Raw genomic sequence first — 12559 nt, 5'->3', positions numbered from 1 at the left:
ATGTAGTAGGTGTAATAATAATAATAGCAGCAAATACTTTCAATTAAAAATGTAGTATAGTTCTTCTGATAAGCTATGTCACTTACCCCATGAGCAGAGCATTGCAGTAGCTTAGATATCAATGGTTATGACCACTTATAGCTAACTATCAATATGAGTGGTCGTGACCATGGATACCTAAGCTACTGCAATACCCTGCACATGGGGTAAGCAATATAGCTAATCAGAAGAACTATACAGCATTTCAAATTGGAGGTATTTGCTAATATTATTACACCTACTACATATTGGGATAGGATCTTGGTGATGGGAATATCCCTTTGAATAAATACAAAACAAGTTACACTATCTTTTCCCACAGCAGGCTCCTCCATAACATGATGCCGGTTGGACTGCATTTTTCATGCAGGCATTTTTGGGTGGTCCAAGATTTTTTTCTTCTTCTTTTAGAAACCGTACAAAATTTGTCCAAAATTCATCTCAGGTATTAAAATTTAGTCTCATTAACCTTAAAGGGGCTGATCTGCAATACTAGACAAAGCCCAGAGACAAGAGTGGCGCTGTTTCAATGGGGAAAAAAAATCAACAAAAAACTAAAAGCGTTATTTTTTTTTTGGCGTCCTGGAAAACCTTTATAACCTGTCCCTACTACAGGACGTACATATTTATGACCATACATCATATCTATTCAGTAGACACTGTCACTACAGTTGTTTTCTCTAGCGATTTGGCATGTTCCACTGACGACTTGATACAAAAAGTGCCTTAAAGGGATTTTCACGTGAATAAAGTTCATTTTAATCAATAGATCTTGGAATAATAATAACTTTCACAATTGGATGTGTTTTCAAAAAATGTTTCTGTGCTGAGATAATCTTATAAATGTGCCCCTGCTGTGTACTGTGTAATAGCTGTGTCTGACCGTGCTGGAGCATAGTCTGATCATACCACAGCTCCTGGGCAGAGGAGGACACAAAAGAGTATACAGACAGGACAGCAGGGGATCACAGCTGATTCTTTCTTTGAGATAAAACATTTCCTTAAAAACAGGCAGCGAAATGTTATACCTCACAAAAAGAATCAGTAATGTCTGTATACACTTTTGCGTCCTCTCCTGCCCAGGAGATGTGGTATGATCAGACCATGTTCCAGCACGGTCAGACACAGCCATTACACAGTACACAGGAGGGGCACATTTATAAGATTATCTCAGCACAGGAACATTATTTTTAAACACAACCAATTGTGGAAATTATTATTATTCCAAGATCTATTGATTAAAATGAACTTTCTAAGCGGGGAAACTTGTTATCTCTTGCCACAAGGTTAACTGGGTATATGGATGCCACTTACCCACATGTGAAGAATGTCATGTAAAAAGTTTTGATAGTTGGTTGAGTGCAGAGACGCTCAGCAATCAATAAAACGAAATGCGAGAAGCTCTCGGCCGAGTGCTGCCTCTTCCCTATCAGCTACAGATGAGTGCAGACTTTCTATGGGGTTAGTCTTACTTTTGGAGAAGAGATCTTCAGTCTTTTCATTTTAGCAAACAGTGGGGGTCTCCAGTAATAAAGTTATAAAGTCCAGTCCAGTTACTCTAAGCTCCATCAGAGTTTGGCAAACTCCTTATCTAGTATTAAAAGCTCCAATATGGCAATGATCAATTGGTCTACTGACTTAATATCCGAGGGGGCAGATCATATTCATATTATTCATATATGTATTTTTTTTTAGGTTTAGACAGCGGACAAGGGTGTTGTTCCTTTTCCATCAGTACTAAGTGAATCACCCAGGTTGCCAATATTTTTTGCATTTTTTTCATACATCTCAAACCATTAAAGGGCTTGTCCAGGAGTTCGATGTCATTGGCATATCCTTAGGATAGGTAATCAATAACATATTGTTGGGTCTTTGACACCTGGCTCCCCCGACTATTAGCTGATAGCAGATCCCGCGGCGGCCGGATGTACATAGTGTAAGAAGCAGGGGCAGTACAGCGCCGTACACTGTGTAGTGGCCATTCCCACGTACTGCAGCTCAGGTAACTAACGCCAATAGAGCTGCAGTACCGAGAATGGCCACTACACGGTGTATGGAGCGGAGTTTTTTTTTAGCGCCAGACGTTATGTACTTCTGGCAATTGATCGATTGGGGTGTCAGGTGATCGGATACTGATGACCTGCATCATACTGTGGTCCTGGACAATCCCTGCCTGCAATAATTGGGTGATATCAGAGAGGGTATACCGAAGAACATAGAATAATTCATAACAAATTATTTTGTCCCGCTGATTTACAAAAGTGCATCAAACATTAGGATTTTTGCATAGTACATTACATTATCTGGCATCTCTTTGTGAATTTTCTTTACTGACCGATTGGTTCCACATCATGGGAAAAAAAAAATAGCTTTGGAAATCCACCCGGCCTTGATAAGCACACAGTCATTTACATATGGCATCATTCATCATAACCACACGGCTCAGCCTCCTTATGCATTTTTTAGGATGAAAAGGAAGCACACGCTGCAATTTACTGCAAATCGACAGACCAGAGACTCAGAATAGCTCGGTCACGCTTGAAAATCCCTTTAATTAGGCAAATATGGCTCTCACGGAAATTACCACGCACTACAGGAACCAGAATAAATAAACCACTTGACCCTGTGTGCGCCGGGCCAACACCTGTGTCACGTAACTGTGCGCCACCGGGGACGTGTCATTGTGAGGAAAACTCCTATTATTTCCAATTATTCCATATACACAGTTTGACAAAAGTGATTGCAGACGTGAACCGTTTCATGGTTCTTAAAAAAGAAAAAAACGCAAAAAAATGGAATAAAAAAAAACAAAAAAAACCCGGAATGTAATCAAAGTAATATAATGTTTCGCACGGTTGCTAGGAGATGGAGCGGCCGGCCTGCCTGATAATTTACACTGTTCGAGTCATAAGGGTTTTTCTCATTACTTTTTTTTAATAGAAGCCGCCCGATCAGTGCAGGTCTGGATTTGGAAGGTCAGTTGGTACGAGCTCGTCCAGATAACCGCAGCGGTGGAAATCTAGGGTTAGATGGAGGCCAAGCAAATAAATAGCTGACCATATAGGAAATGGACAGGTTTTTCAGAGCTGAAGAGACCTCTTTGTGAGCGGCTGTACGCTCTTCCCGCTCCACCCCACTTCCCCTCTCCACCGTCCCCTTCCCGCTCCACCCCACTTCCCCTCTCCACCGTCCCCTTCCCGCTCCACCCCACTTCCCCTCTCCACCGTCCCCTTCCCGCTCCACCCCACTTCCCCTCTCCACCATCCCCTTCCCGCTCCACCGTCCCCTTCCTCTCCCCACCGTCCCCTTCCCGCTCCACCCCACTTCCCCTCTCCACCCCACCATCCCCTTCCCGCTCCACCCCACCGTCCCCTCTCCACCCCACAGGAAATGGACAGGCCTGGTTTGCCATAGTGGAGGTGACCAATGAGTGAGCCGCTTTACACTCTAGCTCCCAACCAGGGGATCCTTGGCACTCCATCTAACTTCCCCTACCTTCCACTCCATCCTACTCTGTGATCTGCAACTTAACTTTGCAGGTTATGTACCTAAACTAGAAGTTACACCTAGTGGTAAATTCATGATCACTGGGGTCCGACTGCTGGGATCTCGAACGATCCCGAGATCTGAAGAGCCCCTTCTGAATGAAGCAGATGCCGAGCATGCACATCTCTACACCATTCATTCTCAATGGGACCGTCGGAGATGGCCAAAAAAACAGTTTGGCCATCTCCTTAAGAATGAATGAAGAGCAGGTACACTTCGCTCCATTTAGACTGGACTTTTCAGAGCCCTGTTTCTTGAGATCAGTGGTGGTCCTAACAGTTGGACCCCTAGTGACTGGGAAATTATCACCTATTCCAAGGAAAGGGGATAACTTCCAAACCTAGCACATACAGTGCCTTGTGAAAGTATTTGGCCCCCTTGAACTTTTCTACTTTTGCCCCATTTCTGGCTTCAAACAATGATATAAAATTCTAATTTTTGGGGGAAGAATCAACAACAAGTGGGACACAATCGTGAAGTGGAACAAAATTTATTGGATATTTTAAACTTTAACAAATTAAAAACTGAAAAGTGGGGCGTGCAGTATTATTCAGCCCCTTTACTTTCAGTGCAGCAAACTCACTCGAGAAGTTCAGTGAGGATCTCTGAATGATCCAATGTTGTCCTAAATGACTGGTAATGAGAAATAGAATCCACCTGTGTGTAATCAAGTCTCCGTATAAATGCACCTGCTCTGTGATAGTCTCAGGGTTCTGTTTCAAGTGCAGAGAGCATCATGAAGACCAAGGAACACACCAGGCAGGTCCGAGATACTGTTGTGGCAAAGTTTAAAGCCGGATTTGGATACAAAAAGATTTCCCAAGTTTTAAACATCTCAAGGAGCACTGTGCAAGCGATCATATTGAAATAGAAGGAGTATCAGACCACTGCAAATCTACCAAGACCCGGCCGTCCCTCTAAACTTTCATCTCAAACAAGGAGAAGACTGATCAGAGATGCAGCCAAAAGGCCCATGATCACTCTGGATGAACTGCAGAGATCTACAGCTGAGGTGGGAGAGTCTGTCCATAGGCCAACAATCAGTTGTACACTGCACAAATCTGGCCTTTATGGAAGAGTGGCAAGAAGGAAGCCATTTCTCAAAGATATCCATAAAAAGTCTCGTTTGAAGTTTGCCACAAGCCACCTGGGAGACACACCAAACATGTGGAATAAGGTGCTCTGGTCAGATGAAACCAAAATCAAACTTTTTGGCCACAATGCAAAACGATATGCTTGGCGTAAAAGCAACACAGCTCATCACCCTCAAAACACCATCCTGACTGTCAAACATGGTGGTGACAGCATCATGGTTTGGACCTGCTTTTCTTCAGCAGGGACAGGGAAGATGGTTAAAACTGATGGGAAGATGGACAGAGCCAAATACAGGACCATTCTGGAAGAAAACCTGTTGGTAGTCTGCAAAAGACCTGAGACTGGGATGGAAATTTATCTTCCAATAAGACAATGATCCCAAACATAAACCAAAATCTACAATGGAATGGTTCAAAAATAAACGTATCCAGGTGTTAGAATGGCCAAGTCAAAGTCCACACCTGAATCCAATCGAGAATCTGTGGAAAGAGCTGAAAACTGCTGTTCACAAACACCCTCCATCCAACCTCAATGAGCTTGAGCTGTTTTGCAAGGAAGAATGGGCAAGAATTTCAGCCTCTCGATGTGCAAAACTGATAGACATACCCCAAGCGACTTGCAGCTGTAATCGCAGCAAAAGGTGGCGCTACAAAGTATTAACTCAAGGGGGCCGAATAATATTGCACACCCCACTTTTCAGTTAATTTTTTTAAAAAGTTTAAAATATCCAATACATTTCGTTCCACTTCACGATTGTGTCCCACTTGTTGATTCTAACCAAACAAATTAGAATTTTATCTTTATGTTTGAAGCCAGAAATGTGGCAAAAGGTAGAAAAGTTCAAGGGGGCCAAATACTTTCACAAGGCATTGTAGGATATGGATGGGCCAGGTTTGCCATAGTGGCAGTGACCTCTTTGTTCTAGCTCAATTAAGGGGGACCCTTCCCCACTCCAGCTTGATCTGTGATCTGTACTTACCTTTGAAGTCTAACACCTTTGAGGTTTTAACATGTACAAAGTCTAGAAGATGCATCCTATCCATAGGATAAGGCATAACTTCTTGGTCCCCATGGATTCCACCATTCCCCAGAATGGAGTTTTGAAGTGTCTGAATGGAACTCTGCTCCATTTTTCCTTAATGGTCCCGCCGGAGAAGGCAAAGCGGTACACTCAGCTGTTTATATCATTAAGAATGAATGGAATGTGTGAATGGAGGCGAGTTTAATCAACCTTCGCTTCACTTAGCGGGAGTTTTTAGAGCCCTGGTTCTCCGGTTCTGTTGTGGTCCCAACGGTTGGACCTCTAGTGAATGGGATGTTATCCCCTATTCCAGGAATAGGGAATAATTTCCAAACCAAGTGTCGCGAATCTGCCACAAAATGTGGCTGTGTAACAATGAGACATTTCCTGCGGAATTCACAGCAGATTTCATCTCTCTACATTGAAAGAGGTAAAATACACAATGAAAATCTAAAAGAAAAAGACAAGATGTTGTTAAAATCTGCAGTTGTCGTGTGGAAGAAGTCAGCAAAATTTGGGTACAATTTGGTCTAATCTCATCCACGTGACTGGTGTGGAAATCAAAAGTGGATTTTCTCTGTCCAAACCCATACAGAAAATCTTCAGCATTTCTGTTTGATGTAGCCGTACCCTAAGTATGGGAGAAAGACTGTCCCTAATGACCACATGAATTTATTAAAGGGGGTTGCCCCATAAACAAAATTCATCAACCTCCCACAGGATAGATGATAAATGTATGGTTGCTGGCAGTCCAGCTGATGAGACCCCCACCCATCCCGAGAACAATGATATCAAAGTCCCTTGTGTGCATGGTGTGGTACTGAGCACCGTCACTACTGAGAGTAGGGGCTGCACATGCTCCGTACTGCTTCATTTCCACAGTACACTCGTGTTTGGTGAGTTTCAGCTATGAGATCCACATTAATTAGCCAACCTACAGATAAGCAACAAACTGGTAATAATAATAAAAAAAAAAAAAAAATATATATATATATATATATATATATATATATATATATATATATATATATATATATATACACACAATTTACAAAATTGGTAATTTTTCAATTTGGTGTAAATGCCTTTGTTCTCTTGAATCGGGCGATATTTTTCTTTTTTTCCTACGTGTCTCCATTTCCGAGATGACCCTTTCTTTCGTGTATAGAAATATAGTCTCGTTAGCAACTTGGTGTGGTTATCAAAGAGAAGAGGCGTCTACCACGCCCATTGGGTGAACAAAAGTAGATTTATATCTGGGGAAGAAGGGGCCATATCTCAGGAACGGAGAGGCGCAGGAACATAAGAAAAACATTGTCGGATTCAGGAGAACAGTGGGATTTACATCAGGTAAAGAAAAATTACATATTTAAGGCAAGTGACAGATCCTCTAAGATAGTCCAATGTAATAAATTATAAAATATAGCTGACCCGTGGCTCAGAGGCTGCAAACCACCTGAAAAAAAATGTGATCTCTTGCCCCCCCCCCCCTCCCAAACCAAAGCACATGCAGGGAAGTGACATACACACATGTTATGAAGTTACCATACCTGGGGTGGTGGTGGGTGTGGTAGTTGTGGTGGTAGTGGTGGTAGTTGTGGGTGGTGGGGGGGTGGTAGGGGGATCTGGATGGAAAAAACAAGGAAAACAAAAATTCCAAATTAAAAAAATAAAATAAAAAAAACATCACAAAAAGCACAATATCAATGGGAAAAAAAATCTGTAGGATATCAATGAATCAATGGAAACCAGGACACTATTAAATGTGAAAACTTTAGCAGGACATCAACTGCAAAACATCCATAAAATGATTCATGAAATAAGGCAATTAAAGGGGTAATTAATACAACAGTACAACAACAAAAATACTTCTTGTACAAAGAGGAAAGCAGCAGGATAGTAATGGAAAATATATACATTAACATGGAATACACGTGACACAAATATTTGCAATACATCAATAGGAAAGCGACATGAAATTCAGATGAAATATTAAGAAAAAAAAAATTTAATTAGTAGTGATGGCATTAAACCAGCGAATGCCGCCTGTCAGCAGGCGATATCAGAAAAAGGCAAAATATTGAAGGACATAAGCACAGAAACTGCAGTGTATTTTTCTAAGCCGTAGCAAGAAACATCAAGCTAATTAGTTGCACGAATGCTTAGAGTGCGAGGATTGGCTTTTTGGTTATGCTTCTTTCAAAAAAAAAAAGTCCACCGTGAAAATAACTCTCAGATGTACAGGATTTAGGTCGAATTCAGAAGCCTTTATAAACACGGACCTCGAAGCACAGACAGGACAAGGGTCTTCTGACCCAAAATAAACTGTCTCCTAAGCTGTCGATTTCGGGTCAGGTGACCAGCGGTCAGTTCTTGCATCGCGGCCCATATTCAGACTGCGATATTCGGAATTGCTATTGCTTAAATGTTTTTTTTTGTGTTTTACATTGGCATTTCTTTTTTCATATCAATCTGAATTAAAAAATAAACGTTTGAAAAATTTTGCAATTTTTACACCGGCTTTTTTAGACTCACTTTCACAAAGCAAAATGGCACAGCTCACCTCCTCTCCTTCCATGTACAATTACTTTTGCACACGCTCATTAGACGATTCATTACAAAATATAAGGCCAGAGTCTGTTCATTTTGGCTATGTACATGTGTTGTTTCCTGAAACAGGACGTATGAGTCTAAAATAGCCCCAGTGTTAAAATTGCATGAGTATTAATTTTTAATTTTAATAAAGATTATGGAAAAAAAATGCTAAAATCTTTAAAAAAAAAAAAAAAAAATACATTTAACAGAAAAGAGACTTTAAACGATAGGTAATTTTCTTAAAGGGACTGTCAGCACAGAATGACTGTTCAAACCATGTACAAGATCTCAGTGCTTCATGGCATAGCCAAACATTTAAATACATCTTCCCACCTGCTTGGCTTCCATCTATCTCCACCCTTCTTTGGCCCTATGAAGCCAGAGCTGTCAATTAAAGCAGAGGGGTTGGAGATTGAGAGAAAACAAGCAGGTGGGAAGGTGTATGTAAATGATTGGCTCCGCCGTGAAGCCCCGAGCGGCGGGACTTAGTTTGAATAGTCATTCTGTGCTGACAAGAGTCCCTTTAATGGGAATTGGTCAACATAAAATGACTGTTCAAACCAAGCACAGATGCTCCCAGTGCATCCTTCCTACTGTATTTGTTTTTCAGCCATCTCTGGCCTCCTCTTCCTTGATTGGCAGCTCTGGATTTACAGGAGCAAGAGCAGGACGGAGAGAGAAAACAAGTAGGTGGGAAGGTGCACTGAACTATTTGGTCCCATGAAGGGAGCACAGAGCGCCTGTGCTTGGTTTGAACAGTTAATTTGTGTTGACAAACTCCCTTTAAGGTCAAATTACCCATCCTTCCCATGTCATCATTTCAGATCTAGGAATTGTGGCACTTGCTTTTACCTTTACCGGTCTACATATCATCAGAATGGATAAGGGTGATGTGATCTCCAGGGCTGGTTCCTCTTCTACGGACTGCCTGAGCCTGGGCAGGTTCACACTGTTTACGAAGACTAGGCCATCCGACAGTAGCAATAATGGCTCTCTTTCTGGCCTTATGTACCCTTCTTTTCTTGTTATAGACAGTAAACTATGGATCTAGGTAATAGCAGGCATAACACATGGGGTCCATTAAATGGGCTGGCTGCCATCCTCCTCTCGGAGTGCAGAAAGAAAATACCAAGTACATTTTTTGCTGCAAGACAGCAGTGGCCAGGAGAAGGGAAGGCAAGAGGGAAAAACTGAAGCAAGACCAGCGGTGAACAAAATGTAGAGCAGTAAAAACATTTAGACAGGAACATAGTAGTGGACACCACAAAGGAAGAATCGCCTACATCCAAATCTCCACCTCACCAAATGTTAAGGACCTCTCTTGGAAAGACTGGGAAACTCCTGGAGAAAGTGGTGGCCAATGGCGCTCCAGGAAGAATGGCCAAACATATATTATACATATTTCACAATATCGGGGAGAGTGATGTCCTGCCCAGCAAACCCACCTGGGAATGCCCCCATCCCCCCACTTGGAATATCTACTTTTGGGTGAGGAATTGCATAAAACCCATCCCCTTTCAGTCTGATAGACCCTGAAATATGCCAGCCATGTGTCTGAAAATTTGGGGCAGTTGGCTGGTAGAGTTGAGCAAAAACATTCGTAGGACCATGGTCCGTGACAACAGGATCAGGGCAGTGCAACTTTGTTGGTCGGAACTCGAATGGTAGCATCCTGGGTGTATTTTGTTAGTTCTAGACCTCTATGATGTCAGGACATTGCGCGGGCCAAGTAATCACAAGAAGAGACCAGTATGTCGGCATCCAAATACCAAAAGAAGAAGTTTGCACTGCCCTGGTCCGGCTGTCTCTGGACGTCATACTAGGGTGGGCAAATCTTTTTGCTCAGCTCTAATATAAATCCAAATGACTATGCAAAAGCAGATGAACAGACTCGCTAACTATATTTTATATAGTAACTCAGGATTCATTCGAAAAGGTCTTCTACAGAGGTCAAGGCTTCTCTTCCCTCAACTCCCAGCTTCTACTGATGGACTGACCCGAAAGACAAAGCTGCTGAAATTTTGTTTCAGATTTCAATTCTGGCTTTAGCGTGAAATCCTGCGGGCAGCACATGAGAAAGTGATGTCGGACTGGCACTGAGTGCCCAAACTGAAAAGCAAGAAATAGTTTTGGATTGTGCATTGGACCAGACAGCGGCCGAGGTTCTGCTGTGCCTGAACAATGACCCCGCTGTGTCCGAAGAGGCAGCAAGCTCACAATAAAAATTAATAATGGCAGCTCATCTCGTGATAGTAAATGATATTCTGCCAAGTGAATTCAGGAGGCCCAAGACCAGCCGGGACGGGGAGCGTGTAATCCGGAGAACCTCAAGGCAATGTAGCGACTGCTGGGCAGAAAATGTGTCAGTCTACTGGTTTATTACTGAAAAGTAAAGGCATGCAGAAATCCCAACCGTGCCCGATGGCTGAGACAGAGTGTGCTGTCCTAACGCCGGCAGCCGCGGCCCGGTGTAAGGTGACCTTAGGAATGTAAAACATCGTGCACAAGAAGCTTTCCGGATTCATCGCCTTTGCCCACCTGTCCTTATATTACAACAGTCTGGTGATACATTGTGGCCACATATGCCATCCAAAGCACTATTCTAGCAATAACCTAAAGCAGAGTTCACACAGGGTGTTTGTGTCCCAGTTTTTGCTCGTTGACTGTAGAGAAATCATAAAAATACTATTTCATTTCCCGTAGGGGCCAAAATGCTTTATATTTCTACCCGTCTCGGGAGTAGCCAAACTTTGTAGCATAATACCACAAAACTGATTGAACATAATCGTTATCATACAATCAAGGAATAAATTAAAACTTGCATGTGAGGTTAGAAAGCTTAAACTTTAGAGACCTATCAAAAGTTTTGATCAGTACTGAGGGCATCATAATCACTGCAACAAAGGGGCAGAAGTGCTCAGCCGAATGTTGCTTCACGTGGAGACCGTTTTTTATGTAAACTGAGCCCCCATCACTCACAAATTGCCAAAATGCCCACCAAAAGTTGAAAAAAGTGGGTAAGAGAAGGGGCAACACCTTTTACACAGACGTATAAAGCTCTAAAGGGTTTGTACAGGTTTAGAATGTGACTGCAGACTTTTGAATCCTTACAGTCTTCGCACTGCACGCTGTCGGGATTCTCCGGTGCAGGCGGCGTACGGCGTGCTGACTAGACATGCTCAGCCTCCTTCTATTCACTTGGATTGAGTGAGGCTGAGCACGTCTAGCTGGAATGAGACCGGAAGAATGCAAATCGCCCGTTTTTTCCGCTGGCACCAGAGAATCCTGAGTGTGCGGCGTGCACGATGTGAGGATCAGAAGTCTGCAGTAATGTAGATAGGCTGCAGACTCATCAAAAACACTTTTTAGCAAAAGAAATGTCACAACGTTGCAAAAGAAATGCCGCAACATTGTAAGACCAGTCTACACTGTTCATAGTAGAAGTAGATTTAAGTTTTCTAAATTTAGGGCAATCCAAAATGCACCAAATTTATTAAAGGGGTAAACTATTAACGGCCTTCAGCTTGATCTAGAGTCATAGCAACTTGATGGATGAACACCCTGTAGGAAGATCGATCCTGAGCAAGCCTAGATAGATCCACCAGGGTCTTCTCCTCCATTATCTTGATAGTGTCAAGCCATTGGGTTGTTGGTCTTCCTCTCTGTCTTGTTCCTTCTATTCTTCCAACCATGATGTCCTTCTCCAGTGATTGCTCTCTTCGTATGACATTACATTTTCCACAATCGATTGGCGCATAGATCTGCCCTTTTATTTCTATGATTTTATCTTCAGCTAACCCGAGGCTGAGCACTTCTGCGTCTTTATTTTGGTGATCGGTGAGGGATTCGGTAGCTGGCATTCCACCGATCAAAATTTCTGACGTGTCAATACGAAAAGTCAAACATTCTTTGAAAGTGCATTAATTCTTTTAGGGTGTATTCTTAACTGTAACATGGGCAGTAGGTTTCCTCTTTGGATTTTAGAAACAGAAAATCTGCTACGTACTTCATTACAAGATGAAATTTTAAGAAATCTCATCAACGGTTTGCAGAAAAAATATCTGTAGCGTAATTTTTTTTTTTAGCGTTGTGGATTTAATATATCGGTCAAAGCAAAACACTGGAGGTCTCATTGGAAGTGTTAGTCTTCCCATCTTAGCCGTTCATGGCACAACTATTGTCCAAGCTCCGACCACTTGAGGTGGTGCGGTAAAACCGGATGCTCTGTGCCGCTTTCGGAAGCTTAGCTCAGGATCACGTGGC

General features: G+C 42.4%; 1 protein-coding gene across 5 annotated transcripts in view; it reads right to left on the bottom strand.

Annotated features, from left to right (window-relative positions):
• Positions 1-12559, bottom strand: part of CADM1 (cell adhesion molecule 1) — a 236755-nt gene that overhangs the window by 30331 nt on the left and 193865 nt on the right. For 3 of the 5 annotated variants that reach the window (XM_073657109.1, XM_073657106.1, XM_073657107.1), the window contains one exon: positions 7252-7326. The exons of the other annotated variants lie outside the window; for them this stretch is intronic. In XM_073657109.1, coding sequence (XP_073513210.1) covers positions 7252-7326 — 75 coding nt within the window. The remainder of the gene's footprint in view (positions 1-7251; positions 7327-12559) is intronic. 5 annotated transcript variants of the gene reach the window in all.

The sequence above is a fragment of the Phyllobates terribilis genome, unplaced genomic scaffold, assembly GCF_046119375.1.
Source record: "Phyllobates terribilis strain yellow unplaced genomic scaffold, ASM4611937v1 Scaffold_12__6_contigs__length_324123572, whole genome shotgun sequence".
In the NCBI taxonomy this organism is placed as follows: Eukaryota; Metazoa; Chordata; class Amphibia; order Anura; family Dendrobatidae; genus Phyllobates; species Phyllobates terribilis.
Note: the sequence above shows the minus strand (reverse complement) of the source record. Positions and strands in the feature narration are given on the sequence as shown.